Source organism: Pangasianodon hypophthalmus, chromosome 18 (genome assembly GCF_027358585.1).
Source record: "Pangasianodon hypophthalmus isolate fPanHyp1 chromosome 18, fPanHyp1.pri, whole genome shotgun sequence".
Taxonomy (NCBI): Eukaryota; Metazoa; Chordata; class Actinopteri; order Siluriformes; family Pangasiidae; genus Pangasianodon; species Pangasianodon hypophthalmus.
This window is the reverse complement of record NC_069727.1, coordinates 16,735,285-16,762,604: the sequence shown is the minus strand read 5'-3', so window position 1 is coordinate 16,762,604 and position 27,320 is coordinate 16,735,285. Positions and strand designations below refer to the sequence as shown.

The 27,320-nt window shown below is 40.5% G+C and overlaps 1 protein-coding gene across 8 annotated transcripts in view; it reads right to left on the bottom strand.

Moving 5' to 3' along the window:
• The window catches only part of foxp2 (forkhead box P2), a 92,110-nt gene that overhangs the window by 52,654 nt on the left and 12,136 nt on the right, over positions 1-27,320 (bottom strand). For 3 of the 8 annotated variants that reach the window (XM_026923601.3, XM_026923607.3, XM_026923602.3), the window contains exon 4: positions 1,625-1,802. The exons of 2 other annotated variants lie outside the window; for them this stretch is intronic. In XM_026923601.3, coding sequence (XP_026779402.1) covers positions 1,625-1,792 — 168 coding nt within the window. In that variant the 5' untranslated portion in view covers positions 1,793-1,802. Of the gene's footprint in view, positions 1-1,624; positions 1,803-9,504; positions 9,640-10,623; positions 10,989-27,320 lie in introns of those variants that run through there. 3 more of the 8 variants (XM_026923603.3, XM_026923604.3, XM_053241733.1) reach the window with 3 other exon arrangements.

The following is a 27,320-nucleotide window of genomic DNA, read 5'->3' as shown; positions in this document are numbered from 1 at the left end:
ACTAAAAAGAAAGGCCGAGCAGGGCGCAGGAAGTGTGTGAAGTTAACAGCACCTGGCCTCTCTTTAAAAAGCCTCTGGAGGCCTGTTAGCTGGAGCGCTCATTTTAATGCACAGCAAAAATCGTCCAGTTCATCAACTTTTGTGTTTGTTCACTCCAGCTGCCTAAAACAGACCTATATTATTATTATTATTATTATTATTATTATTATTATTGTAGTTAGATTTCAAAGTCATAAATCTAATACAGCCATATTGTCTTGCTATGTTAAGCTCTAAATGTTTGAAACCTAATGCACACAAGCTTACAGTGTGTGTGTGTGTGTGTGTGTGTGTGTGTGTGTGTGTGTGTGTGTGTGTGCTTGTGCGTGTGCAGGTTAAAACAGAGGACAGTAATGAGAGAGAGGGGGTTGACCCCAATCAGACGTGTGTGGAGGGAGAGACAGAGATGGAGACAGAGAGAGAGAGACGCGCGCTGTGATGATGAATGGGAGGAGAGGCCATGGTGTCGGGGTGCTGTTGTAATCACCAGCTGGAGTGTGTGTGTGTGTGTGTGTGTGTGAGTGTGTAGGAGGTTATTGGGGGCCCCCACACATCCCTATAGGACGTCACTCTGCAACGATGCTTCACGTACTCACATAAATTACACATAAACACACACACACACAAACATGGATAAAATATCAAGTATTTTACAACATAAAATATTTTATATAAAATATTCCAAAATATGCAAAAGTGGAGAATGCATGAATACAGAACATGAAAAGTGAACCACACGCAAACAACTGAAAATGGGATCAAATTTACACTGATGAAATCACACACACACACACACACACACACACACAGTGCCCTAAACCTCTCCGGCAGTTCAGCCTGACCCCCAGCGCTGAGCTTTTGGTGAGCTGTCAAAGCCATCAGTCAGTGAATGGAGCCTCAGCAGCACTCGCCTGATCTGCTGACATCCAAACCACACTAACACATACACACACACACACACACACCTCACCTAATACCTTTTCTTCATTACACACTCCTTATTTCTAAAACTAAAAATACAACTCTAAGCATTTCTGTGCAAGGTTTTTGCATATAAAACAGAGGTGTTCGTATATAAGCAGCAGCAGAACTGTAACTGCAAGACGCCACAAAAAAAAGAGGCCTCGTTTAAAAAGTCTCTGCTGGCTCTGCCGAGTTAGGATGCCCTCTGCTGGAAAAGCCTAAATCCCGGCACGCATACACGCTCGCTCATTCTGCGCCTCACTCCCCCCCTTCTCCCTGACACACACGCACGGCCTCGGATGCGGCGTGCCATTCACCCGGGCGAGTAAGCACAAATAAATCCAATAAACATCTCCAAAGAGCAGAAAAATTTGCACAACCCTCACACAAGTACTCCTTTCAGCACAGGCAACACTGCCAGAAAAATACCACAATAATGCCACGCTAAAAATCACACAAACAACAAATCAATAATAAACAAAATTACACAAAACACAATACAATGTCAAAGTCCAAAATCCTGTCCAGTCCATGTGTAAATTTTCACAGAGCTGGTGTTAAGAGCCACTATGCCTGCGTGTGAGTGAGAATCGAAGCCCTGAGAGCGAGAAACACAACTTACCTGCTGTTGTTGCAGATGCAGCAGCTCGACTGTGCTTACTTCGCTGCTTGTGTCACCGCTTGATCTTCCATCTCTACTGCCAGCATCTAATTGGCTGCTTAGGGTGCTCATTCCATTTTGACTCATTGAACTGTTGCTTATTGTCTCACTGGCCGACTCCTGCATCATGACTTAATACCTAGAAGTGATTAAGAGGCACCGGTTAAGGCTCTTGTTACAATCCCCTTTTTAAAAAAAAAAAAAAAAAAAAATTCCATTATCAAGCCCCGGTCCCTCTCTGCAAATTAAAGCATTTAATGGGGGAGGGGGAGGGAGATGCAGAAGAAATTATGCATTCATTGTGTAAATGAAGCAATACAAAGAAATGCTCGGTCTCTGTGCTTAAACCGGGGGTGTTGGGTCATTTTTTTTTATTTTTCATTTGCTTTGAGTTTTTTTTTTTTTTTACATTTATTGTACAGAACAGTATCACACACAGAATAAATCTAGACTATTCATAAATTAAAAGTATAATTTAGAAGGGATCATAATTTTGATAGAAAGCTTTTGACAAAATATATGAACATATAAATGTGTGTGAATCTGTAATAAAGCCACGTGTGTTTTTCGACCTCATTCGTGCACACAGAGTCTCCTAAAATATCCCCTGTCGTCAGAGTTTTACGCTGCGTCTCGATTGAATGAAGTTGCTTAATGACGCACAGCTAATCATGCAAAATTAAAATTGGGTCTCGGAGACGAGGAGAGGAGGGGGAGTGTAACAAATCACATGGTACCAACCCGTGACGAACGGTACAATGGTCTTCGTCCTTAACTGAAGCTAAATAAAATTTGCCTGCGAGGCTTTTTAAAGAGGGGAAAAAAAGGCACACGACACATATTGACTGTTTTTTTTTCTCTCTCTCTTTTTTAATCAAACTTATGATATTCAATTATTTTTGTGACATTTGAAACATTTAGTGCTGTCATCCCCAGAGCACAATTATTGTGGCCAGTGAGCTGAAATCAAACGCTACAGACATCTTAAGCCTCAATTTTAACGTAGACAAATAAATGAAAGATATTAAATTAATTTCACTGGCATCTATTAAATATGAAAAGCAGAGGGGAGCAGACGCAAGAAAAGAAAAAAAAAATCTATCATGAATATCACTAATGATTGTGCTAAAAACAGCATAAATTATGCATATTACCTCCTCTCTAGTAATAAATGTTTTATCATTTTCCCTGCATAAATGCTCCGTACCTTCAAAGGAGCAATGAGGACTCCTGCCCGGATCTGTGGAGATCCTCGCAATAAATAAAAGAATCGGCCTGACCCAACAAATGCAATTCAAGGTGTGTTCTGCATAGCTAATATACCCACAAGAGCCTTCTTAATTCACACATTCCGCGGCTCAAGCCTCATCACCTCTCCGTCATTCACACAGTCATTAAAACACCTTTTTTCTTCCCCATTACACATTTTGTTCCTCGTAGGAAATTATTTCTGCCTGTCTCATATTTCATCTGATTAAAATATAAACAATATTAATTATATTAATGGAGACGGCATTCCAAAATAATAACCCTGATCCCGTGGAATGTTTAAAGGTGATACATTTTTTGGCAATATTTTCATTCATTTTTCTGACAATGTCGCCATCCTCCTTCGCATAGATTAAGCAAATCAATTTTGTCACCTGCTCTGCATGGATAAATAGGGCCGCTCTTTGAATAAGACGACACAGTAGCAAGGCAAGCTTAGTGCTGAAAATTAACATCAATAATCAAATGCTCGACGTAACAAAGAAGACGTCGTCTAATCCGTGACTGCTTTTCCGTTGGATAAATGACATTTTATAGGCAGAGTTTTTTTTCTGCTGAAAACCAGAGGCAGCGGAGCGAGTGTGTTCGAGCCGTCCAGGAGGAAGCCTGAAACAGCAGCAAGGCTTAAAACACATGACTGAAGTTACACGCAGGCGGGACAGCTGCGGACACCGTGCTCAACAAACAACCAACAAAACACGCTTAGGAGCAAACATTAATGCCAAAATTAACACCACAGCATTAAAACACACACACACACACACACACAGAGTGAGAGAGAGAGAGAGAGAGAGAGAGAGAGAGGGAAAGAGAAAGAGAGAGAAACATGACGATGAGGCGCTGATGAATCTCTCTTGAAGAAACGCAAAGCTGCCACAGAGATCAGGCGACTAATAAGTATTCAAATTAGGCATAAATTTTACATGCTCCATGTTTTAAATATTCAGAGAAAGAGTGCCTGATTGCCTTTACTCAAATTTTAAGAACAATCTCATGGAGTGTTTTTTAACAGCAATGAAAGGGAGCATAACCTACAGACTGAGATACAAAAATCAAGAAAAGAAAGATTTTTTTTTTTTTTAAATTTACAAAAGCGCTAATTAATATCATGCAGCTTGGAAATTCAAATATTATTATTTTTTTTAAATATATAATTTTTTCCAAAAAAAAAAAAAAATTAAAATCTGTTTTGCAAAGTAGTATTTACATTGATGACTTGTTTAAATTTTAATCAAATATTTAAAAAAATGTAAAATATGTACTTTAAGCTCATATCCTCATTAATGCCACGGATTACTGATGAGATCATTAAAGACACACACATCATTAACATCAGATTTACCTCCAAATCCACATTATCTAAAAGTTGTATGTAAGTGTGTAACTGAAAATAATAGGCATGCAGATGTATGCAAAGTGTATTCAGGGAGATCAGATGGTGCTTTAACCTTAATGACAGCGGTGAGATAAATTAATTAGCCATCTAACAGCAGCATTCAAATCTGCCAATTACAATGTCAATTAGAAGCACAGGCGCGCCTGCATTCGTTTCCACGCCACGGAGCAAGGGAGGAGAGTCTGCATGCCGCTGAAGCGGCCAAGTGTCACCACTCACTGCTCTGCTGTACCGCCGGAGAGGGATGGACAGTGACAGGAGAGAAAGAGAAAGGGAGAGAGAGGAAGAGAGAGAGAGAGAGAGAAAGAAAGAAAGAGAGAGATGTGTTCATCACAGACACGCTGGCCCTTAGGGCTGGCAGCCTGTCACTGTATCAGACTGTCCTTTCCTAAAAACCCACTGGGGCAGAAGGTTAGCCCCACCGGAACAATATTTACAGCTCCTGTTAGTAGTGCTGAGCATGTAAGCAGGGGTGCGAGGGTTGTGAGATTTCCGCGCAACCCGGGACCATCCTGACGTACAATTTATTTTTTTTTAATAACCGATTCTCGAAGAAATGTAACGAAATGATCAGAAGTGTAACATTCGCTGCCATTTTGCTGTGGTTCGACACTCATTCTATATTTGTCATACAAAACTGCATATTCAAAGACCATGGAAAAGCTCCGACCCTTCAACACTGATACAAACCAATAGCTCCAGCTCTGATATAAAGAGATATTATTTGCCCTGTGTCTTTTTGTCGTCTCTTTTTTTTTTTTTTACGCTGTAACACTACGACACTCGCAATTCCTCTCTGTGCAAATGTTTGCTCTCGACTAATACGATGTGCAATTCTGTCTTTTCCACCAGGTGAAAAATCCCAGAATCCTGCCAACGCATTCAGGGCTACGGCTGTGATTTTGGGGGATCTAAGCAGACGAAAAGTGTGGGAGGAAGAGGAAGCCACTTACAGCCCAGATGTTTCACACACACATACACACACACACACACACACACACACACCAATTCAGTAATTCAACTGTAAAGACACTGATGTTGGCTCAGTAACGCTCTTGTAGGAGAGATTTACTCCTGTTAACTTTTCTTAAAACAAAAAAATAAAATAATTAACCCAGTTTCTACCACTATGACAACAGACTCGTTTCCTTGGCTACTTGTTTCCGTCCTTGGATAAACTGCCCTACAAGAATGCAGAGGAAACGGAGCCTGATGATGATTCTTTCAGAAAAGCATCAGGAAGGCAGACTCTGTGATCCAAGAAGTGTATTCATTATCAGTGCATTGCTCAGGTGCTTGGAATTCCAAAATTGCAGCAAAAAAAAAAAACAGCAAAAATTACATTTCACAGTCTGCTAGCTCCTCCTGCCCTGATCCAGTTAAGATATGGGTACCATTTAAAATAATCACAAATTCTGTGCTCCACTGAAATTAATTCATCATTGCCATAAGTTACAATGCATGCAAAATAAAGAATTACACCAGCCTGTATGCTCAAATATTTAATAGTTAGGATTGCTTAATAAATCAAAAATGCCAGCTTTGGACCGTTTCTAACACGTCAGCTTGCCCACGCTGGCTAAAATGATAGTAGTCATTTTTATTTAATTGTAATTTCATCCTGCGCTTATAGGATTTCGTGCGTCTGATCAGACCGCAACAGTGAGGAGGAAAGGACTACTAAACAGCATGCCTATAAAAACAGGCTTAACACACAAGAATAAATACAGGCACTTTCAACATTCTAAGTCCTCTGAAGATTAACAATCTGTGCCAGACGTCCTTTTTTGGCTTTAAAGGGCCACCATACAGAGAGTTAACAACTCCCATATAAACCTGAGTAATAGTATGGCACTCCTCTCGGATGGGATTTCAAAGTGATTCACAATAGATGAGATTGCTTTAGAAAGAGTGAAAGAAAGAAAATCATATTTACAAAAATCACATGGTTCAAAATGAAAGGAGTCAGGGAAGAATAGGATGGTTTTTCGAATTAACACTATGCAAAGCAACAGGATCAAACGTTATCTGTAGTAAGATTTGTGGTGAAAAAAGGACAAAAAAATGTAGTCAAATTTAACTTCATCATTTCAAGCTTTAGGTCATATAAGCCATTTTTGCACAGGATGTTAATTCTATTCTATTTACATTCAGACAAGAAAGGCAACGACAATAGAATATAATATAATATAAAAGAATATAAAAAAAAGAAAAGAGGCAGAATTGAGTCAATCATTATGTGTGTGTGTGTGTGTGTGTGTGTGTGTGTGTGTGTGTGTGAGGAATCACCTCTATGAAATACATGTAATCTAAAAGACCAGTAATAACACATTTCGGTGATTTCTTATACTCACGCTGATAGAACAGAACACATTGGTAACATTAAAATGCAAATTACTATTAATCATCAACTTTTTATGCAGAAGGTTGCATATCATGAATTAAAGGCATATCCACAACATGTACAGTAAAACATTTTGCATGTGCAGAATGAAGACTGTCTCTAACATCACTGGGCTCCATTCTTTAGTTCTTCCCATATAATTAAAATTTTACCCAGCAAGTACCTCCCTCTAGGAGAACAAGGCTCTGAAAGTAGGTGAACAGACAGTGACACTATCTAATCAAGCAGTCCCCCCGTTTTCATTTTGGGTAATTTCTTTAATTAACTCAGCCCACCTAATCATCAGTAATTGACCTATAAAAGGGGGAGGCCCCATTGTCTGCTCCAATCATCTTTGGCAGCAGAACAGTTCGGAGGCAAGTACTCTCTCTCTCTCTCTCTCTCTCTCTCTCATGTGCGCTCTCTTCCTCTAGCTTGTTCCATTTTCCTCACCTGCTCAAAGCTCTATTTATCCATCTTCCTGGACTATTTACCAGACTCAAATGCATATTTCATTTCAGCATAGCATTGTTCAAGTGCAATTATCATCCGTGACACCGGCTGTTTTTTTTTTTTTTTTTTTTTTTGCATGCGGGTGGGGTGGGGGGAGAGATTAAAAAGGGGACTTTGACTTGCATGTGTGATGTGCTTATAGGTTCAGAGGCGTTAACGGCGGAGGGAGACTGGAAACAACGAGAGGACCCGACCCAGCCGCACTGCCACACAGCCGCATGGCCATAGAGACATAGCTCATAGTGACGTTTCCAGTTATTTGGGGCTGATTAGGGTCATTATGTCTCCGGCTCTGATTTATGTTGTCATTCCCTCTCCCCAGTCCTGCATCGATAGATCTTAATGAATTGGTAAATAAGGGTGAAGATTATACTTGACAACACCGCAACATTTCTCATTCATACCAGACAAGATTTATGTAACCAATTAGGGTCGTAACAGGCGGGATTGGTCAAGAGAAAAATAATCTTTCCAGAGGAAAATTACCCAAGTCTAACCCTTGACAAAACAGATAATGGGCAGTCTTTAGCAGAGGCTTAGGCACTGGCAGCCCAACTAGGCTGAAGTGCATTTATACACGGAAGCTCCTCTTTCTTTCGAGATTTTAAATTGATTTTTTTTTAATTTTCAAATAAATTCTAGCCAAACTACATTTCAATACACATTCCTAATCAGCCTTCATCTTCCATCACAATATCTAAAGCACAAATGGTGGAAACAGTAGATTAAAATTGAGTCTTTCCAACAAAAAGAACTTTGATGTACGAATGTACATTTGAGCAGACATTTTAAAACACATGGACGCATGCACACATACACACCTCTTTGCTAAAAAAAAAAAAAAAAAGGAAAATATTTTTTCTATCTAAAAGTAAATCCTTTGCTTTTTTTTTTTCAAATAAATGAAATTAGCCATATATAGTCCTACTTGTACAGTAATCAGCTGGTCATTAAAATATCAGATTAAAGTGCTGATCATCAATAGATAGTGACAGGCCGGGAGGAGCTGAAGGGCGGGAGGGGAACAGAGGTGGAAAATAAAAGCAGAGCAAGAGCTGCTGGTGCCGGCTCAGCCAGCTTCCCGCTGCAAGCACATGCAAATGAGCTCGTGATGCTTAACTGCATCTTTTATGGGGATAATAACGGCATCATCATTATGGGACTCAAATTAAATTACATCACAATTAGCATAACAAAGTGATCGGTTAAACTTTCAAAACAAATACCCCGCTCAGCTAATGAACAGTGTTAATTGGCCTGGGTGCATTCTAAATAAAACATGTAGGTAAACATGTGTTTTATTTAAACAATGTTAAAATTCATTGCTTTTTTTAGATGGAGGTGAGAGAGAGGACAGGAAGAAAAAGGTTAAGAAAAAAAAAAAAACAGAATATTGCCAAGGGGATTTGTAAGCTGAAATCTAAAATGTGTAGCTTTTAATTTCATTGCACTAAAGAACCTATTATATTCAGACTCTTGAGAACAATGTGAATTATCTCTCTCCAGAATGAAGTTGAGCCAATTCTCCATATGAACTAATCACACAGCTCATTATGCATCAGGGTATTAAATAATGAAGAAGAGCCCTTCTGCATTCCAGCACAAGCCCTATGAAATGTTAATAATATGCTCACAATAGCCCAATACCATGCCTTACTCACCCTCATGAATATTTAAGTAAACAAATTATACACCTGCCTTTGATAGAGATAATTAGTATTTCACTCTTCATAATTTTAGTGACCCCTCCCCTCAAACTGGGACAGGCTCTATAAAGTTCTGAATGGCTGCAAAAACTCTTAACTCCTTCAAATAAAAAAGGTTCAGCCATAGTAAAGTGGATATATATGCAACTCATTTTTATTTCACCACTATTAGCTTATTACAGAAGCTTAAAGCCTGGCCTCGTCGTATTAACATCATCAGCAGTAGACAATGAAGTACAATAAAAACATTAGTTTCACCTTTTGATTTTAATGATCACACACTGGCCTATTAGCACACTGTAATCTCAACAGCTCGACGTTTGGCAACACTTCACATAAAAGCATGTACGAGGCAAAGTTGAACTACGCTGTTCTGCTTCACACACTCACACACACACACACACACTCACACACACACACACACAAGCTCACACATATTCATTCATCACCACGAAAGCAGTAAGTAATGTAACGCACAAGGAAGAACAAGAAAGAACAAAAGCGACCCTTGGCTCACTAATGCGGCGAGAGGGAAGAGGGGACAGAGAGATGGATGGAAAGACGGATATGTTACCTGCAGTTGAGTGCTGATGGGACTGCTGGCTGTTTGGCGTGTGCTGGCGGCTCGTGTCACGGGGAGTAGTGTGCTCTTATCTGTGTCATCACTCCAACTGTGTTTATACAGTGGGGCATCATAAACAAGCGCCTCGCTCGGCCCCGTCCCTCACGCGCCGCTCATGCATACTTAAGTCACCGGTGCCCGGGTTAGAAAAAAAGGACCCCACTCTCCTGACAATTATTCCATCATTTCCACTTGTCACTGGGCAATTACAGCGGACAGGCAGGGCCCGGTAGGGCTTCGGAGAGCAGCGTGCCTGGCCAGGCAGAAGGAGGAACAAAAAAAATGAGCAGCAATGTGAAAATTTATTGCTCCGGTCAGCTGCTTTTCTCCTACATGACACACTGGAAATAATTACACAATCACAATTTTTCTCTTATAATCTAAAATCACACTCACTTCAAAACACTAGTTTTTACAGCTTTATTGCTTAAGAAGTGTAAAAAAAATTTCAATCGTTCCTGATCTAAAAATGACCTTCAAAAAAATCGTCTCAGTTTCTCTACCGCACGTTTGTGTGTGTGTGTGTGTGTCTGTGTGTGTGTGCGCGCACGTGTGTGAGTGAGATGGTGCTGAGCAGTTTGAGCACTCTCTCAGAATCTGTGTGAGGAGCTACGGCTCCGTTCGCACCTCCTCCGCTAGCGCTGTGCTCCGAAAGAGCGGCAGCACACGCTCACTCGCTCCCACACACGCGCACACACACGCTGTGCCTTGCTCGCTCCTGCTTTCCGACTCGTTTGGTTGCGGGGATTTAACAAACGCGTGGCGCTGCAGGAGGATGCCGGGGCTTCCTGTGATGCTCCCGGAGAAAGGTATGTGTTCCTGCATTTTATTCCAGCTTTTGAATGAGAGCAGTCTGTGAGACGTAGCGGCAGCTGGTAGTTACCGCAGAGCGCTCGGTGAGGGAATGCTCCTCTCTAAACAACAATTACTAACCTCTTGTCTTTAATTGGCAGGAAGCAACAGCTTTTAGAAAAAGGATGCCACATAGCTAGAACATGCCTCAGAGCAACACATAAAAATCCACCCACACTCACACGCTACTAGAGAGAGAAAGAGAGAAAAGTAACATACCTTTTAAACAATGACCGAGATTGACGCTCCCCAAAGGTAGAGTCATTTGAAGATATTCTTAGAAGCCTTGGAAAATTAATATGCATCAAAATGAGAGAAAAAAATGCCACTGGTAGGCAACAACATCAGAGAGAGGATGAAAAAATAGAACGGGGGAGAGAGAGAGAGGAGAGGGTGAAAAAACTAGCTGACGCTCACTGTCAAAGCCATCATCAAAGAACTATTTACAGTAGTATTTAGATGACAGCCAGAGCTCCTCTGCCCGATCACGTCCCATAGCTGTAGCACTTTTGCACGTTTGCAATTACAACAAATCAGCCAGACCTCTGATTGTTTTGGCATGCCAGGACTAATCGTATACAAAAATCAGCAATATGATGGGCTGGGTGGGGGGGTGTGCTTGAGGGATGGGGGGAGGGGGGGGGTGTCTTAGGGGGAAGGGGGTGTTTTTCTTTTTGTGCATGGTGTCGGGAGTGACCTGGGGTAGTCAAAAGGCGCACAGCTTGCAAAGTAACTACCCCTCACTTTTTTCTCACATTCACGTAGTAAAATAAACTAGTACAATATAAAAAAAAAAAAGACCTCATCCACTAGCACAATGTGCGTTAAAGCCAATATTAACAACTGTGATAAATATGCCTCCCTCTTCCCTTATTAGGGCAAGCCTGCTGAAACTCAAAAAAAGAACGAAAGAAAAAACTTGCAGAGGAAACGTGTGAGTGCAGGAGGAGGGGAGAAATACAACCCAGACAAGCTTTTTCACAGCTTTTCCCCACGTCCGATAAAGCTTGGAATCCACTTCACAAAGGCAAATTTGTCTTTACAGATGTTAATCAAGCTTCAGTCTTTTTTCGTCCATTTACTAACCGTAATCAAAATTCAGCGGGTTCTCCTGCCAGACAGCCATCACAGTGATGTATTGACATATGCTCCGTACTGTAAACAGTACACACTAGCAACGACATAGAAAGTCTTCGGGTAATGGTGTTTGTCAATCCTTTTGTCAATTCTGCCCCCTTTACCGGCTCCTCCAACCCCCCCTGCATGCCACAGATGTTTTTCTTAGTCACTCGAACAGACAGGAATCTACTTGCAGAGAAAAAAAAAAGCCCTGCTTTCCCCCAGGAGTGGTGTACAAAGCCTGGTTTGCACACAGCAGATGCAAAAGCAAGTCCATCTGCTAGTAGCTCCCTTCGCCACATGGACTTGGAGAGATTGAAGAGTGAGGCTTGTCTGGCTTGGTCTGTACACACAACGCCGGATGAGGAGCGAGAGAGCCAGCTGTTTGTGAACTCAAGAACAAAAAGCGTGTGTAAGCCTAAAAATTACAAAAGTTACATTTCAAAACTTCCACTAGAGTCAACTGGCAAAATGTGTCAAGCGCTTAAAGCCAGTATTAACAACTCTGGTAAATATGAGAAAAGAGTGAAAATAAATGAATCAAAATATTAGCTTTACATCTATGATTTATATGGAAATTACATAAAAACACACACCAAAAACACTCCTGTAATCAATAATCTCTCTTACATGTGCACACACTGACAGGCTAACACACACACACACACACACACACACACTCTCTCTCTCTCATACACTCCCAACATTCACAAACACTAAGAGAGAGCATGGTGTGCAAGAACTTTCATGTTGTGTGAGATCCACCCAAGGCAGGCATGACAGATTTATTTAGTTAAACATCCAGCCTTCAACGCACCATAAGACCACTTTGAACTCTCTGCTTTGAATGCTGTGCTGGCATGATTTATCTGGCTCCAAATAGTGTATTATCTGCTAGCTCAACTGGATCATATTTTAACAGTATGATATCATCAGAACTGTTGATCATAGGCCAGGAACTATAACACCTTTTACTGGCCTCCACCCTCTTTCACTAAACAACACAGAGGAAAGGTTGCTTCATTAAATAACAGCTATTTCTGGCTTTTAGCCTGTCAAATGACAGACTACGCTGTTTCCTCCCCTTGACTCCAGCTTCATTTTTAACACTCTCCCACAGCACTGCCATGACTCCTTGTATATGTGTGATGCTAATTTTCTTCCCACTTCTGTCTTTTTATTCTTCATTTTGCATAGCTTTGGACTGCCAAGGTCAACGAGGACGAACAATCCCAGTAGCGGCACTTGAGCAGTGGCAGAAGAAAGCGAGCGGCTGGTGGGTGGGGGGAAGGAACCGCTGGCATGCGTGGTGGTCACCGCTATGCCGCTCCAGCTCTCAGCTCTCTACATGCGATGGCATCATTTCCATAGCAACCCGCTCTAACGATTCATTTTCAATTAGAGCAGACACAAAACACACTGCCCTGAGCCAGTAGGCAGTGTCAAGAGCCCATCTCCATCTTCCTCGCCCCCACATGGGGGGGAGTGATCCAGCCTCTTCGAGTCAAAGACACCAAGCTATCTTACAGTAATGCTCAAAATCCACTCGTTCAAATCAGACTCATATTCACATCAGTGCAAAAATCAACGGCCTGTTAACAATTAACAGAGATTTAATGCTATAGTGTTTACTGTGAAATACAGATGAATGAACAAGACTTGAGCGAGGCAGGGCTTGTGTGCAGTCACTGAGAATGTGATGTGTTTCAGGCCTTTCAGAACTGCCACAAGCAGCAAAGCTGTTCTCTCTGGCTAGAGAGTTATGCACTTGAGTTCATATCCACCTCCAGTCTCCCTCCCCGCTGTGCAGCTGATGTCCGATCTGATGCTGTGCATGCTGCACTTGTAAACACTGCCCTAATAAACTCACCGGTGTGGTTTCTATCTGCCTTCCAGCCATGGACCTGACTTTATTTGCACATGTACAGGATTTCAATAGAAGGTGACATTTGAATAAAGCAATTTCAAATATTAAGTTTGGTCTAAACAAACAACATCAGCATTATCTCAGAGATTCCTCTTGTATCAGAGGATCATTCCTCTTGTATCCTCTTCCTCTCGTATCAGAGGAAGGGTTGGTATTGCATTGTAACTGGTTAAATGTGGTCAGATCATGTTGAGAATATGCTTAATATCACAAATTTAGCAAACTGATAATGGGAAGTGTAGTAAAATGTTTAAAGGAAGTCAGCAATGTGACAGTTATGCCAAAAGCTATGCCTTTCCACTTTTATATTTACCTAATCCTTTGCATGAAGCAATTTTTATAAATATTTTCACCAGCGTAGCAAATTCTGATAAATACACTCACACCGTCTCCCTGTCCAGAACCTTGCTTTTTAAAAGAATCTGTCTTTCAATTGCAAAGTCTCATTATGTTATTGATGCAACTGTTTCATTCAAACAACTGAAAATTAAAGAAACCAATTAAAGGTGTGAGTATGTTTGTCTGGTGAAAACTGTAAAAAAATTGCTGTTTCATACGAAAGATTAATGACAAACTAATAGGACTAATGATGAGAGAGATGTGGCCTGAAATGGACCATTAGAACACAGGGATGACATAACACAGAGCTAAACATTATAATACACTGTACTTAAGCACTAGAGTATCCATGGCAACTTGCCTTTGCTTCGCATGGCAGCTCCTTAATGAAATCCCTATTAAGTAGCCTATAATGATAATGTCCAAATATATTTGCATACATATTTCAGGGAAGGAAGGGAGGTGTGGGGGTGCTAAGCGCAAAGTTGAAAGCTTAGTGAGCGCATCTATGCTTAATCTGTAACATTAATCTGGATGGTAACAAGCCTGCAGCACAGGAGCAGGCAGACACAATGCACATCAAAATAAGCCACTATCTGGGCGGGTAAATAAGCCACACTCCGTGGCTGCACCATTAAAACGCTAATTAAGGCCAGTGGCCGTGAGTGAGAGGAGGCCTCCTGCAGAGCTTGGGCCTGCTCCTCTCCGCTCGCCTCCCAGGATCCACACACAGGAGCTCTCACATGTGACTTTCATTTGCGACTCTGGCTGGCCGCCCAACAGGACATCCCCGAGTGAGTGTTTGCCCGACTCAATATCAACAGGCCAAGTAAGCAGCTCCGGGGAAGGGCCTCGATTCACTTCCTATTGAAAATAAACTGGCGCATATTCGCATGGGCTGGAAAATCAACATGTGCAAGCAGGAACCACGCATGGCACTCAGCAGTGTTCTCTCTCTCTCTCTCTCTCTCTCTCTCTTTTTCTCCCCTGTTTAATGATACCTGCACCACTTCAGCAGCTGCAGGGAGAACTGAAGTATACATTACAGCAGAGAAATAAAAGAGACAGAAATGATAGAAGTCAGACAGTTCAAGCTGACCAGCCACTTCAAACAGAAAGGCCCGACAAACGCGACAGACACTCCAGGTTAAATTGGCTCTTCGGCACCTTGCCTTAAAATATGGCTTTCTTCAAAAGCACATTTGAATTAGACGAGTTGATGAAATCAAAGACTTGACTGTGTGGGTAAATTTATACAAGCAAGTACACCTCACAGCAGTTTACCTATTATGCAGCAGATTGGAGCGAGATGAAAGCATACTGCATGACAGCCTACTTCCCTTTTCACACACACAAGATATTATCATATTGTAAAGGCTGCAATTTGTATTAGAATCACATTGGGGGGGAAATGTAGGTGACAAGGCTTGAGATGCACACGGCTGCCAAACTTGTAATCAGATAAAAGGATATGCACTAAAGGCTCTGTAACAACCACTCAATGTGTTCAGTGCAATGAAACAAAAACAAACAAAAAAAAATACTCAAAATACACTAATCCATTTTTTTTTCAAATGCTCTAAGAAAACAGAACAAAAGAGAGGGGAAAAACAATAAGATAACAAGTGACATAAATTACACACTCAGTTGGAACTGATTTGTGTGATTTAAACGTAACTTTAACACAATGGGAAAACCAGAGACAGGGATAGAGAGAATGAGAGAAAGACAGAGACAGATGGATCTATTCAGGATACTCTCATGTTACATCAGGGTTCAGGACTACCACGAGTCTCTTCCATTCAGCAGTTTAACACTATTCAAACAGACACAAATTAAACAAAAAAGAAAGAAAATTAATCGAGGAAAATGGCATCCCACCAAAGAATAATAAACTCATTATATGGAAATTTCAAACGTAACCATTCTCCATACCGCTGCTAATTTAAACCTAATTGTTACTAGCCACTAATTCGTTGAGGGCGGGGATAGGAATTACATCTGGAGGTAATTCACTGCATGGAACTGAGCCCAGTGGGGGCTACCCAGAGAGAGAGAGAGAGAGAGAGAGAGAGAGAGAGAGGAGGAGTGGGGGAGCAGGAGTAAAACTGCCGAATGTTTGCATGGTGCTGTCATTTGACAGGGCTTAGAGCAGACATAGGTGTTGGAGACAGAGAATAAGGGACAAAAGACAGACAGGGGCAAACTGAGGCATCCTCTGAGCAAGAATCCAGTCCACTGTCTGTTAAAATGGCTTAGTAACATAAGTAACAGGTAAGAAATCATAGCTCAGGCTTAAGTGTAAACTGGTCTAAATGGCACGCTTCACCCAATTTCATTTCTGCAAACTTTCCTTTTGGAAATCCCGTCCAACCCACCCAAAACCAAATGAGGTTACCAATGAAGTGGGGCTATCAAAAACTGGTCAGTCTACATGAGTATCTTGTGTTTGACTTGATTTACTACTTAATCTACTACATTTTATAGATGTAAGGACAAAGTAATGGATGCTATAAATTGAAAAAATGCAACAGAACGCAACCAATTTTTTTTTTTTTTTAAATTGGAGCCCAGTCACAAACAATACGAAGAAATGCAGGAACTGTTCGCGTTGGCTGTCTTGATGGCGAGTGTGGCAAACACGCACACCAGTCGCACGTCGCTCTGCTGGTCCTAGTGGGAGTGGAATGCGAAGTTTGGGCTCCAATTATCGTGGGTGAAAAGTGGCTCAAAGAAGACATTTACATTCGATACAGAGCCGGGCAGCCCCCTCCTATCCATCTTCAGCTTCTCTTGAGGTGAACAGAAAATGTGTTTTCCAAATGAAAATAAACGGAGGTTGGCTGGTTTGAGGCAGTTAAACTCAGGAATATGAGATCAAATAAAGGCTCCTGTGGAGTCTGAAAGGAGAAATGAAATCGCTTCTGAGGGGAGATGTACCAAGTAATAAAATCACTCCTTTATATCTTCCTAAACGGCACATGTTCCTCAGGAGTGGTTAAGCTTTTGCACTGCGGTCAAAGACAGTATGCAAGTGGCAATTTTTACTTCCCAAAGATTTCCCCCCACTGATATCCTTCTTCAGTCTTGTGCTCTGCAATTTGGCCAAAACTGCGGACTCTTTCATGTTCGAGTTTGCGGCAAACTTTTTGTGAGAATTGCTTTAATGACATTTCGAGTCTGACAGCCTGTGAAAAAGTCCATATTCTATCAGGTAAAAATGACCGTAATAACATTGCCATCGGTTCAAAGGCCTTGAGCTCCGGCTGTAGCCATTATAAAACACACTCAGTTGATTGAAGACTGATGACATACTGCACAAACAAAAAAAAACACTTTCATTCTGTGGGGTCCTACAGTGCATGGATCCTTTCTCCCCCTCTCTCTCTTTCACACACACATTTTAACCCATCCATTCGGCCGTCCATAAACTGATTGACAGCAGAATTGCGGTGCAATACCAAAAAACATGTAATTGATTTGTCTTTTTAAAACGTAACCACAATAAAATTCAGACCACATTTAGCCACCATCCTCAGATATATCCAAGGGCATTAGCAAACGAAGGAATACATTATAAATTATAATACAGCAGTTATTATAGTTCTAATAAAAAGGGCTTAGAAAGTGAAATGAACCACTTATCAGTTTGCTGCCTCTCTACCTTAAAAGCAATCCATGTTCTATAATTTAAGCGCAGAAACAGTCTGACACTGAAAACAGGAGTGAATGGACAAATATTCACCAACCCAAATGGCTTCCATTAATTCAGAGACCAGCAGAAATGGTAAGTGTTCACACTAAAAAAATGAAAAAGAAAAAAATGTAGGATTTAATGCTATAGTGTTAACTCGAAAAACCACAAATCTCATTTCAATTAAACTGTCAATTAAAAACCGAACAAACACACAAACCCATAAACACTAAAATGAATTTCAAGAGGGCAAAATAAAAAGGTCTTTCTTGGGTGCAGTAGAAAAGAATTCACCACCATGCATTCCTGATAAAGCTTATCAAATGGTATCTAATTTCTTATCTAAGAAAAATGAAAGCCTGAGAAATGAAAGAAATTCATAGAAACAAGCACACAATAAAAACCTTTTGCATTTTGATATGCATTTGAAATACTTTGGGTGATAATGATTTGTAGCTACTGCAATAATTTCATTGTGACATTGTACCAAACCATTGTACCATTGTACCACACTTTGCAGTATTTTTGAACTCTACATCCGCCCACTCACACAACAGACTCACCCACAAGCATGCATATTAGAAATCAGAAATAAATCCTATAAATTAAACCATCCTTTAAGAGAACTTTAAAATTTGTAGCGATGGGTGATTTTCATTTCCGCATCCAAACGCAATCGCACTGCACAGCAACACTGCGTATTCCTCATTACTTCCAGACACCTACAACTTTTTTATTCGTTATCTTACTTAGGGTTCAGCACAGCAAGGATTTTTTTGCAGCCTGCCTAGAAAGGGTGATGGAAAAAAGAAGGTTTTAAAAAAAGTGCCCAACAGCTGCTGCTAAGCCATCTAAAAGCACATACACCATCCACCTCTCCAAACAAACAGAAGACTCGACTTCAAATACATAGCTGGACTATTAGGTAATCCCTCTTTTGTTTGGATTCACTGAGCCTTGATGGCCAGCCTCCATCTTCCCCACTGCTGCTGAAGGACTGAAGCCTTAAACTAACACTGTTACCCTGAATGCCAGCATACAAACAGACACACAGTAAATATCCGTAAGGATTGCAGAAATACGCAGGTCAGAATTGACGTCAAGACTGTTTCTGCTACTTGTAGTGAGCAATCCTGAAAGGAGAACATTGCAGAAAGAGCAGCAGGCGGCTATACAGGAGTCTTTTGTTTGGCCCGGACAAAATCTGGGCTTCCCTTTAAGACGTGAAATACTCTGTAGTAGTGCACTGTAGATTACTTTTGGGAATGTACAGAAGTATTGGTAAAGACATCAGGAAGTACTTCACCTGATTGTTACTATTGCAATAGCAATTTGTCTCATATTCCTACAGTCCTTTAAGGTGTTACTTGCACACTAATAGTATAAATGACTAATTTCATTATATTTACTATGAAAAAGTCAAACCTCAGTCTTCTGATATTCACACGTAGGACATCATATCCTTCACATTTTCTTGCTGCCATAAAAATGAAAGGCAAATGTTTCATTAGCAGATGATTTTTTTTTACAAGCCCACAGTAGTTCCGACTGAAGACAGACACATTCACACACGCACAAATTATAAATGCAAGGATCTTACTATAGGGAGCTGAACTTTTCACACCTTTCAAAGCCACAAAATTGGCTGCTTTTGGGCTTTCTGCAGCTGCTGCTCTGCACTAATGCAAGGCGGTGTCATATGAAAAATATTCTTCTCCCCAAACCACAGAGCTGGTCATTAATGAAATACAGGCTGCACAGTAAGGTCATGCAAAGTCTACGTTCCAGCAGCCGCGTTTGCTAAAGACAAATCTGCTCTGAAAAAGAGCCATGCAACATGAACACAAATCAGATTCCAGTCCCAAGGACAGAGAAAAATAAATAAATAGAGCAGGCAAGCGGTGGCCTCTCACATTTTCCCCGGCACTTTGCAAACAACCGTCAACTGCTACTCAGAAACAGTGCGGGTTCACAATGAGAGCAGACTAAACAATCAGATCCCAGCCAAGGCAAACGCTCTGCAACTCTGCACACAGTCACATTACAGGATGTCTCAGCCTAATTGCCAACTATCAAATCTCACAATGGAATCTGTCCATTTGGCCATGGCCTCAACTGTACACCAGATAAAATGTGGTTAAAAAAAAGTGACAACTTAGTATAGAATGAGGAGAAAATCAAGCTAAATGAATCTGCGTTTCTAACATAGCCTTGGCTGGAATTCTTTCATTTGTTTGTCTTCCTTTCTTTGCCCGTTGTCACTGTAACTGAAAGAGAAGCAAAGAGCTTTTGAAAGAGCAATAGCAAGCACGTTTCTATGCAGCATTAACCTGATGAACTCTGAGAAACTGAGCAAATTTATTTTATAGCATATAAAATGAAGAGTTTAAAAAGAAGTCACAGCTGAGACCTAGGCCTGAGCAATATGACCATATAATATCAATATTGTGATAAATTGTCACATTACATTTTTCTGATTGTGGGTATCGCAATATTTTTTTATAACATATTTTAGGGATTGTTAAAATAATAGTTACAAACTGACTGAAAGCAGTAAAATGTTTTCAGTGTTAAATTATTTATTCATTATTAGCTTTTTATTATAATAAAAAATGCAACAGTACTTTTGAAAAGAAAACCTCTTAGCAAACCTACATATTGTGATACAGATCGTTTATCGTAGAATTGTCTTTAAGTATCACGGCATGATCATATCGCCCCTCACCCCTACTGAGAAGTGCCTTTGTTAGAGAGCTCAAGTGTTTGGGACAGGCTTGGAAATAGCACAGACAGTATCTGGAAGGGACAGATGATAATGTGATGGGAATGAGACAGCCCCTAACTTAGCGATTGTGCCAGGCTAATCACAATGTCACTCCTCACGGCAAGTCTGAATCTTCAGGTCCCTGATCCAAGACTTCAAACAACCAAAATACCAGCACATTTATAAAACAGAACAGAACTGCTGGGAATTTAAGGAGAGAGAAAACACATGCACATACGCGCACACACACACACACACACACACACACAAAAACGCACTCACACTCACCAACACACGTACACACACACACACACACTCACCAACACACAGGCACACAAAGGTAGCTGGCCTCAACAGCAGATGGTAAAATTAACATTTCAACAGTTCTTCCCTTTCATGTGGGTCTCGGCAGAACTGCTTTTTATTCTGAAAAAAGTAAGGGCTAGGGTTTGGAAAGATGCAGGGCTAGAGAAAGCATCTGGAAAATGGGAAGAAGAATATTGGCTTATTGCTCCTGATGGTCCTCCTCCATGAAAAATTAAATAGGTCTGTTTTGCAGGTTTATCTCTCTGGAGTGCTCTAAGCTGTGTTATGGAAACATAATCTCAGTAATTTATATGTGCAAGAACACCTGGTGATGAAAGAAAACAAACTTTTTTTGGTGCCTTTAAATCTAGTCCATTGACTTTTTCACCCTCCTTTAATCTCCTCGATTTCCTCTTGTTAACTTCTACACAATAGTTACTTGACGCTTTACAAACTTCAGCCTACGTATGAGTAAGTTCAGTAGAACAGACTAAGCATTATCTTGAGTTTAATGTTTAATAAATCTTTTTTCACGCAGATAGCAGCAGTGTTACTGGAGAAACATACAATGAGTGAGGAACTGCCTAGTGCATTTCCAATAAATATATTAATAAAATCATAAAAATACCAAACTGCCTGACTCATCTGGGCTTGGTGAATGGAACGTCTGTGTAGAGGCCATTAATTTGGACACAGTTATGGCTAAATTACACATGTTCCACCTCTGTGACATTTTAAATGCAATTAAAAGCTGGTTATGAAAGAGTGCGGACTTCCTTGTGATGAAGGAAATCGCTTTCGTGATTAACATGTAAACGAGCTCCTGCTGGCAGAGTAGATTGGGGTTTGAAAACCTCAATTACTTTTGTGTGATTATCTATTTACCAGTACACAGCATTCCATTTTTCATCCATTCTCAGCCTCCCCGATGTAACGCCGCTCATTTACACTCCTGCCTTTATTTATGATTAGCGCCGCAGTGAAATGTAACTGCAGCAATTTTTCACACTGCTGTTTTGTTTCAAATACAGAGGGACAAATGTATTGGCTATAAGGAAGTTAAAAGGTAATTGGACTTGTTAAAGTTCATATACTGCTCATTACAACAACAGCGCTACTCTTTGGCGACGATGATGCTGGAAATAGTTATTAATAAAATGATTGCGACTGCAATTTCTTAATTGAACCTACCAAATGCATTATACGTTGTATGAATTGAAACCAGGAGAGTAGGAGCCCTTCTGAGTGTACGAGCTATTGCCACAGGACTAGCCTCAGTCTCACTGCTGGAGCGGACGATTCAGGCTGGAATGAACTGCCACCTTAGAAACACTTTCCACCCTATTATACTCTGGCGTGCTGATGCAATTATCATCCGAACGCCTGGCAGCATCAGAGGAATCTGATTTAATTAATTTAACCGGGTGAATAACCACAGAATTCAGGTTGTATTAAATGTACTCAGAAAATTAAAATTCTAAAACAGACTGGTCTGTAGCATGTGTAGCATACCATTACAGGAGTGGACCAAGTGCTTTGATTTTTTGTTTACTTCAGCATTGTGATTAGTACAAACTCTTATTTCATCTTTGGTACAATTTCATAATTTGTGATTGTGCAAAAAATTTCTGCTAAAGAAAATCAACAGACGCAACGTTTCTTAACAGTTATGGTAGATGTCTTCAATATGCAAATGAACACCATAATAAATCATCACCATTTATTTTTATTGTGTCTTTTGAACATTCTGGAATTGGTCTATTATAAAAAGATTCATTTTGGTCACATGAATGCAGGTCTGTCTTTAACCATGACTCATGATGTCTCCACTAGTTCGTTATAATATATTGCATATCTCAGTTATAATTGCAACCTATAGAAACATATTTGCAAATATGTTATTTTGGCCAACACATGCAACCTGTACCATCAACCAACATTTATGTAACTTAGATAACGAGCTAGGACGTAACACATTTTACTCATGAAAGAAAAAAAAAAATACTGGCACAACACAAATTTTACAAATGAAAAGAATTATCTGAAAACCTATATATAACCAAATACACAAGATTTTTTTTTTCTTTAAATAAACAAAATCTGATATTGTATGAATTTCCTGCTACTTTCCTTTACCGAATGTAGGAGGAAATTCATGGAGGAGGTTCAAGCCCTCGGTGGCGCAGGATCATGCCTCCATGCTGGGCGCGTTTAGAGGCGCTTGCCCTGGGACACTGGTGGAGAAGCTGCTGGCTCTCTTGAAGTTCTTGGCTTTTCAAGTGCGTTCAGCTTACATAAAGCAAACCCTGCTGCTGCAGCTGAGGCAACTGAATACGGAAAGAAGGAAACAGTGCCATCATGTGATGTTTCTGAGCATTCCTTAAGTGCTACGAGCACATTTCCTCAGTTTAGGAAACATCTCCATGAAGCAGAGTGCAATATTTACCTTCTATTACCCAGACAAAAATCATACCATATGTTTTCAGTGCTGACTCGGATTTGTGGGTAAACTGTACCACTGGGAATTAGGCAGGCTCCTAATGAAGTGTGTCTGTCCATATGTGTGTGTGTGTGTGTGTGTGTGTGTGTGTGTGTGTGGTGTGGTAGGGGACTTGGATCCCATATCAAAGAACTCTGTGTAAAATGCTTATGAAGAAGATGGTTAACCCCTTAACGTCTGGTTATACATCTTAAAGCATATTATTCATTAAGAGTTTCTCTCTCTTTTGTGCTTTTTTGCATTCATTTTTGCACACAACATTTTAAGCTGAAATTATCTAGAATAAGTTTCCTTCTTTAAACTCTTGACCCGCAGCTTGTTATTCAGTTATTCATCTTCCAGCATATTATTCAGTAACTACAGTGACACCAATTATTAAGTGATGTAGATACAAGGCTCAAGAATACAGGGTAAAGCAAAGGCACAGACGTGTGAAAACACGAGATAAAAAACCCAGGAATGACCGTCAGCAGTCACACCCTGTATTGTGCCTGCACAAGGAATTAAAATTTCGCTAAATACATACTAGCTAATTATCCAGAAATGAAGAATTGTGCCGCTGAGGTATACAGGGTGATTTCCTGTTCATTTCAGGGCAAAGCCCCTCCCGGCTCTAAATCTATTGATCTGTGAAACACCCTACTCAAGGGAGGCGATTCACTTAATATTATACATCTAATCAGGAGATGAAGAATGATTATACCATTTGGTAATTAAACATCTTACAAACCATTTAACTGACTGCATGTCAAAAACAGGCCACCTGAGGTCAAAGTGACTGTTTATCATTTTAACATGGAGAGACACGGTAGTGGGAGAGTGGAAGAGATGCACTACGTGACAACGGTAAAAAACATGTTGATCATTGTTAGTGGCTACAGCACTAATCCTCTGGCTGTCAAGGCAATGAAAGGAAAACAATTTGAGGAGAAATAAAAGCCATCTTCATGGAAAAAGTGGGTAAATTATATATTTAGAAAGCTCATTAGTCTGTATATATGCATGGTTTCATAAAGAAAGGGTTCAGCCACTGTGAAACAGTGTTATGTTCCTGGTTTGCAGTGTGCATGCGAGTGTGTGTGTGTGTGTGTGTGTGTGTGTGTGTGTGTGGTATGAGTCATTAGCAGTGGCTCTGTGTATTACAGTCTCTGATCCACAACCAGGTGCATGAAACACACACTAAAAGCCAATTTGCTGTCAACATTTTCATTTTAATCTCTACTTAAAGCTAATAATTACCCAGTGTTAGTAGCTTCAGTTTGTTGTTCTGCAGACAGGCAACTTCCCAGCTGTGAGAGGTTAATGCCATGTGCACACAGTGTGTCTGCATAATGTGTGTGAGTGTGTGTGTTCTAGTCACAGCAAATATCCTACATATTCAAGTATTCTGCAAAATAGGTTTTAAGCATGAAACGTTCATCAATAAATCTTCGTACATTTCATGCATTCATTCTACTTTTTAATAATTGTTGTGAAGTTAATGAAGGTAATATTACCGATTGATCAAGTTGTCACAATATTTCTGCAGTGTGTTATCTCCTGAACACACATCAAGTGAAAAACCTGTCACTTTCTACTTATTACATAGGCACGTACAAACGCATGCACACTTAAACACACACAGATACAGTCATGACTTTATTCCTGTATTTCTCTCAAAACCGTTATCCTTACACTCGTCGCAGTCAAAGGGAACAGTGAGCCAGTCAAGTGCTTACAGAATGATAGCTAGTAAACATTGTCACGGGGAAGTGGGCTGGATTAAAGCCTGGTAAAGGCATTGAGCGGGGCAGAAAGAGGATAGAAAGCCAAACAATGGCAAAATGGAGGCCAGAATCACTCAGTCCAGTGTCTGCCATGATGAATATGTGAGAGATTATAGGCACCGTTCCATCATTTACATAATGTAAAAACTCTCTTTCTTCCCCCACCTCCTCAACTATTCACTAAATAAATGAGAAAACTATCAAAGCACTGAAATGTTTGACAAAAGGAGGAGAGAGTGAATTCAGAATGACCTAGCGCTCTCCACAAAGCAGGAACATTCAGGGCCAGCAGACTGAGGAGGAGCTGGTAGAATATTTATTATTGAGGACAATAGTAATGTATTACTGTGTCACCTATACCAGTATTCAGTCCAAAGGAAATCACGTCCAAATTTGAATATGGTCTTTCCCTCCAGCAGAGAAAACTCTACAAGAGGAAAAAAGGTTTAACGCTCAAAATTGAATGTAAATCTTTGGAAGAGAAGTGGATTGAAAGGCTTCGAAATGAACAGGGCATTTATTTAAAATAGACAGGTTCAATTTCCAAAATCTATAATCTCTGCATTGATTCAGCGAACATGCAGTCAAGGTGATGGCTCTACACTTTTTAGTCAGGTGTAATAGGAACGAGAATGTAAAATGTATGCTTTATGATCTGTGTCTATGTTCCTGTCTATCAAAGCAATTATAACGAGTATTATCAATCCTCATATCTACTTTGTAAATAACCATCAATTACTAAATCACAAAAAAGCATAAGGTCACAAAGTCAATTTGAGTATGCGAACTTTTCACTCGCAAGTAAAAAGTAAAAAAAAAAAAAGGTCCTTCTAGCACATTTGACATGTCATGTCATTTAAATGGCCAGAATTACATCAGCAGAAAGGTATGACTGTGCTCGGAGGCAGCACAATATACTTCAGCTAAATTTATGATTGGCATTCCTTGAAAATGGTTTTAAATCAAACCGTTTGCTTTCTCCAGACTTCTCAAAAAACATGGGACTTTTGAAATTCCTGAACCATAAAAAATAGCAGCGTCCCTCCCTAACTTTAACACCTCTAGAAAACACCTCACTCCAGTTTGCTTCATTCTTTAGTTCTCTATGAGCCAATCTCAGATGTGTGTGTATGTGTGTGTGTGTGTGTGTGTGTGTGTGTGTATGTTTCAGATCATTCCAGTCTCTTTCATTGAACTCACATAAGGCAACCTATTTTATTTACTTTATCTTCAATAAAATGGTTCAGTGAACATTAGCAACTTTGAGACATGGGTTTCAATCAGTCCTGTGGCAGCAGCGTCAGTCTGCATTAAAGCCTGTGTGTGTGTGTGTGTGTGTGTGTATATGTGGGAGAGAACTGTGCCTCAGACAGGAGGATAGAAGGAGTGGGGGAGCTGTGAATGAAAGGGAGAGAGTGGATTAAGCAATGGAGATGGCTTTGGAAAAGGAGTCAAGTGAGAAAGGCTAGAGAATGAGACAGGACAGAGAGAGAGAGAGAGAGAGAGAGTGAGGGAGGGAGAGAGGTAAAGTTCTCTCCCTCGACAGTGTGGAACAGCTCATGTACAACAAAACACAGGTGAGTGGCCTGACACTGAGTGACGGCACAGAGGCCCAACAACTCTGGAGCTTTACATGACATGAAGTGTGAGCTCTAAAAATTGAAGTTTCTCTGAAGAAGACAGAGAGATAGAGCCTAAAAGCGAGATGAAGAGTGTTTTACGGGACGGGTTTTCACAGGTGAGCTGGGCCAGAGGACACCCTGTCTTTCTGTGCTGCTGAAATGGCATGTTTATGCAGACTGGATTCCTCTCACATGACTCCCCTCTGGCTGCTCCAGTCAACATCACTCCACGAGCCTCAGAGTCAGCGAGTGTGACCACACAATTGGCCCGGAGGCACCACTTTCATGTAGGGAGGGGGGACTGAACTCTCTTTCTCATACACACACATACACACACACACTCACATACACAGAGTAATCAGAAACCCTATTCCATCTGCTTGTTGAGTTGACAAAAGTGCACGTATGTCCACATGTCATCTTTCTATATGGACTGAGCTGAATCAGGCAGAGAAGGTCTCACAGATACACACTTTCACACCACTACATCAAGCCAGGTAGGCATGATGCGGTTACACTGTGTAAGCTTGTGGTTTGTGGTTGAGAAGCCAAATTCCAAGCTCTAGTACTAGTGTTTACGCTGTATCGTGTTTCAAGCCGCGATCAAATGATCACAGAGAACAAAGCAGTTGGCTTTTTGCTTTCGAGCTTCTGAATGGATGTGACTAGAAGCATTCAAACAGAAACAACATTTCAAAACAGTGCTATCAAAGCAATGTGAAATAAAGTCTACTTTCATACAATAAAATGAATACTCAAACAAATATTTGCTATTAATATTTAATAAATATTTACACAAAACAAACTAAATTACTTATGTGAAAAAAATGGAACATGTTGTGATCCTGAAATGTGAGGACAGAACAAATGAGAGATTGG